The following is a 3450-nucleotide window of genomic DNA, read 5'->3' on the forward strand; positions in this document are numbered from 1 at the left end:
TTTCTTTTTTAATTAAATTTGTATTATTAAAATATATATATATGTTTCTTTTTATTCTTATTCTTTTTTTGTTAAAAATATGAATTTTACTTAAAATAATTTATTTAAAAAATAAAATTTCATAAATTAATAAATGTATAAAAAAATATAAATAAATGAATCATATTTTTATATCATTTTTATAAATAAAATTAGGATTTAAATAATAACTAAAGAAAATAAATTTTTATTTTTCGCTTCCTATGATCAAGTAAAATAATTAAAGATTATTATACTCACAGCATTACGATGTTGTGGACTAGCAGAAGATGGTGGTGTTTGATTGAAGATAGATGCAGATGATGGATATGTAGAACCAGAATGGCTCATTTGATTATTACAAAGACTATGATCTCCACCATTAAGATACCTTGGTTCTTGATTATCATGCAAGACAAATCCTTTCTGTTGAGGTGGGAGTGTTCCCCAATTCCGTGTATCTTGATATAAACGCAAATCTTGTTGGTAAGCTACAGAAAATTTTAAAACACTTATATTAAAACTATATATAATGATTGTATATGAATTTACTAATTATTAATGATCAAATCAACAATAATTAAATATTAATTTATTAAAATACACATACCTGTTGGTTGAGTACCATATCGAGGATCTATTGGTTGTTGATAACCTACAGCAGCCATTTCATTTGCTAAACTTTGTGTTGAAGGTGGTTGACCCCACATTCGTCTTTGTAATTGAGGTTGATCATGTAGATAGAATTGGGATTGTTGAGTATCTTGTAATTTCGATGTTAATGGATTTATAGGTGCCATTCCGAAATTCTAAACAATAAAGAAAAAGAAAAAAATAAATGTTACATTACAATAAAATAAATTAATATAAGAAATTCAAAAATAGTACATACTTGCATATGTTGCTGACTAAGACTTTGCAATTGTTGAAGTTGTTGTTGCATTTGTTGTTGGTGTTGGGTCATTAGATGCTGTTGTTGTATTTGATTTTGTTGATTTGCTAAACGTTGTATGTCAGCTTGAATTTCACTAAGACTGTTATTCATTCTGTAGAAAAATTAAAGTCCATTCAATAAACTTTGAAAAATTAAATTTTTATATATCATGAAATATAAATGGATACTGACTGTGATATGGACTGATGGTATTGTTCAATATCCATGTTCTCAATATCTGGAGTACGTCTTGTTTCAATAAATGGCGCATTTCCGTCATGTTCCAACCATTTATGTTCAACATCTCGAACATCTTCACTAATTTCCTATAGTCATCAGTATAAATATTGAACGATTGAACAAAATTGTCAAGAAAATGTTGACTGATAATTTTAATCTAATGTACACCTACAGGTACATTGAATTATTTCTCATTATCTTTATTTTTTAATATTATTTTTAATAATTAATGATAAATTAATGATAAATTTATAATACAATATACATTTTAAATATTTCTGTTATAAATACCTAATCTACTTGTAGATGTACAGATAAATAGGAGATCAATGCATATAAATAATAGCATATTATTTTTTTGATGATTATTTAAATTACAGATCCATGATGTTGACCTAAAGTTTAGAATCAATATACGAATCTTATTTCTTTATAATTATGCTAAACTTGTCATTAAATATGATTTTCCTTTAAAGATTAAATTACAATAAACACAGATCAATGTCTACATTTAGCTACTCAGATAAAGATATACATATATAACAATAGATCAATCCAATTCAAAATATATTCTCATACATACAGATTACATATGTATTACAGTATAAGTTTGGTTTTGTTGTTAATGTTCTTGTGTTAAAATATGTTTAAAACACAAGTGTAAAAAACCGCCACCACAAATAATAATTTTAAATAAAATCCCAAACATATCTCTATAGATTTTTGTCCAGGGAGTGTTTAGTACTGTACCACCATGCGTTCCGAGAGCGATATTGTACAAGATTGCATTAAAATATGGGAACACAGTAGCAAATTTGATCAAAGACCACAGAATGCATTGGGACTGTTTCGTTTTCCTCTATGACTAAATGTAAGCAACAAGAAGCATAAAAATCATTCATTGTTAAAAAAAAAAAAAGTAAAGATTCAACTGAAATCATTTTTTGATTGAAAGAAAAGAAAGCACATTTTCTATCTTACTTGCAATACATCAAGGCATTTATTATTATTGCTCTTTATATATTTCATATATTAAGAATTAAAAATAAGTAACCATAAACTTTAACAATATTTAAAAAAAAGCAAAGGTAAAAAAAAAATTAACAAATGTCTAGAAGCCATACATAAGCTATGTATGTAAATTGCTAGACAAATCAGCAAATATTTCTTTTTCAAATGTTCATCTACAAGAACATTGTTGTATAATATCGTACCTTGAGCGAGAAGGGTCTCTGTGGTTTTTCTTGAGAGGGTTGTTGGGTTACAGGGGTCGTCTCGGAAACACTTGTCGGGGTCTCCCCCGAAGATCCGGAGGTTACAGAAGTGGGGGGATCAATTTCAGCCGGACTGTCCCCCCCAGACGTTGATGAAGAGGGAGATTTAACCTTACCCTGCAACCAGCCCAAGCACCGTGCCTTGTTAAGTACTTGGAGTCCGCATATACCGAGTCCAATATGTCATCAATCACCACACCATGGTCGGACTTCTTCACGGCCAAGTATACGTTACATTCAAGCACTAAATGCCAAAGCCAATTCAAATACTTGCAAATACTTCATTGCCAATGGCTTTTTTCACTATTTATACGGCTTAGTAATTCTTTTAAAAAAATATAATAGAACTTTCGTAATATCTAATCTTTTTCAACTAAAATAAATACTTCTTTATCTGATTATTTGAAAAATTTGGAAAGGAAATATAGCATTTTTATTATCACTTTTCAAGTTCATATTTTTACTAAAAACTACAATCGTTATAATTTAATTTATTCTAAAATTCTTTTATTTTTCCTAAACTTATTATTATCAATAGATAAAGAATAAATCAATTTGACTTGTTCGATTGCTAATTACTAATATAAAGCATGCATACCGTCACCATATTAATTTAAACAGTTATTTAATATATTCACAGTAATTGTTTAGAGATCTTTCTTTATTAACACAGAGTATATAAAGCGGAAAACGAGAATGGCATCCAAGGAATTGATAATCTATATTGTACAAAGTGTGTAGTCTACGTTCAATTCTGTATCTCTGTAACAATAAAACTTGATCATGTCATCAGCATGCACTTACCACCAAGTACAGCTGAAAGATGAGAAAGAAAAACAATTACAAATTACAATAATATAATAATATAACTGGCAATAAAAATTATCTGCATTAACCGTAATAGGCATCAAGATTATATCAAATTTGCAAACTACACACAAAGATTCATTATTTTAGAAGCTAATGATATATATATATATATAT

At 27.8% G+C, this 3450-nt stretch overlaps 1 protein-coding gene across 20 annotated transcripts in view; it reads right to left on the reverse strand.

Annotated features, from left to right (window-relative positions):
- Positions 1 to 3450, reverse strand: part of LOC102677458 (patronin) — a 71839-nt gene that overhangs the window by 7241 nt on the left and 61148 nt on the right. For 18 of the 20 annotated variants that reach the window (XM_031512005.1, XM_006608282.2, XM_006608287.2 and 15 more), the window contains 5 exons: positions 2407 to 2583; positions 1145 to 1278; positions 911 to 1064; positions 629 to 827; positions 280 to 509 (listed from right to left, as the gene is read on the reverse strand). In XM_031512005.1, the coding sequence (XP_031367865.1) occupies positions 280 to 509; positions 629 to 827; positions 911 to 1064; positions 1145 to 1278; positions 2407 to 2583 (894 nt within the window). The remainder of the gene's footprint in view (positions 1 to 279; positions 510 to 628; positions 828 to 910; positions 1065 to 1144; positions 1279 to 2406; positions 2584 to 3450) is intronic. The other 2 variants (XM_006608273.2, XM_006608284.2) reach the window with 2 other exon arrangements.

Source organism: Apis dorsata, unplaced genomic scaffold, assembly GCF_000469605.1.
Source record: "Apis dorsata unplaced genomic scaffold, Apis dorsata 1.3 scaffold_32, whole genome shotgun sequence".
Classification (NCBI taxonomy): domain Eukaryota; kingdom Metazoa; phylum Arthropoda; class Insecta; order Hymenoptera; family Apidae; genus Apis; species Apis dorsata.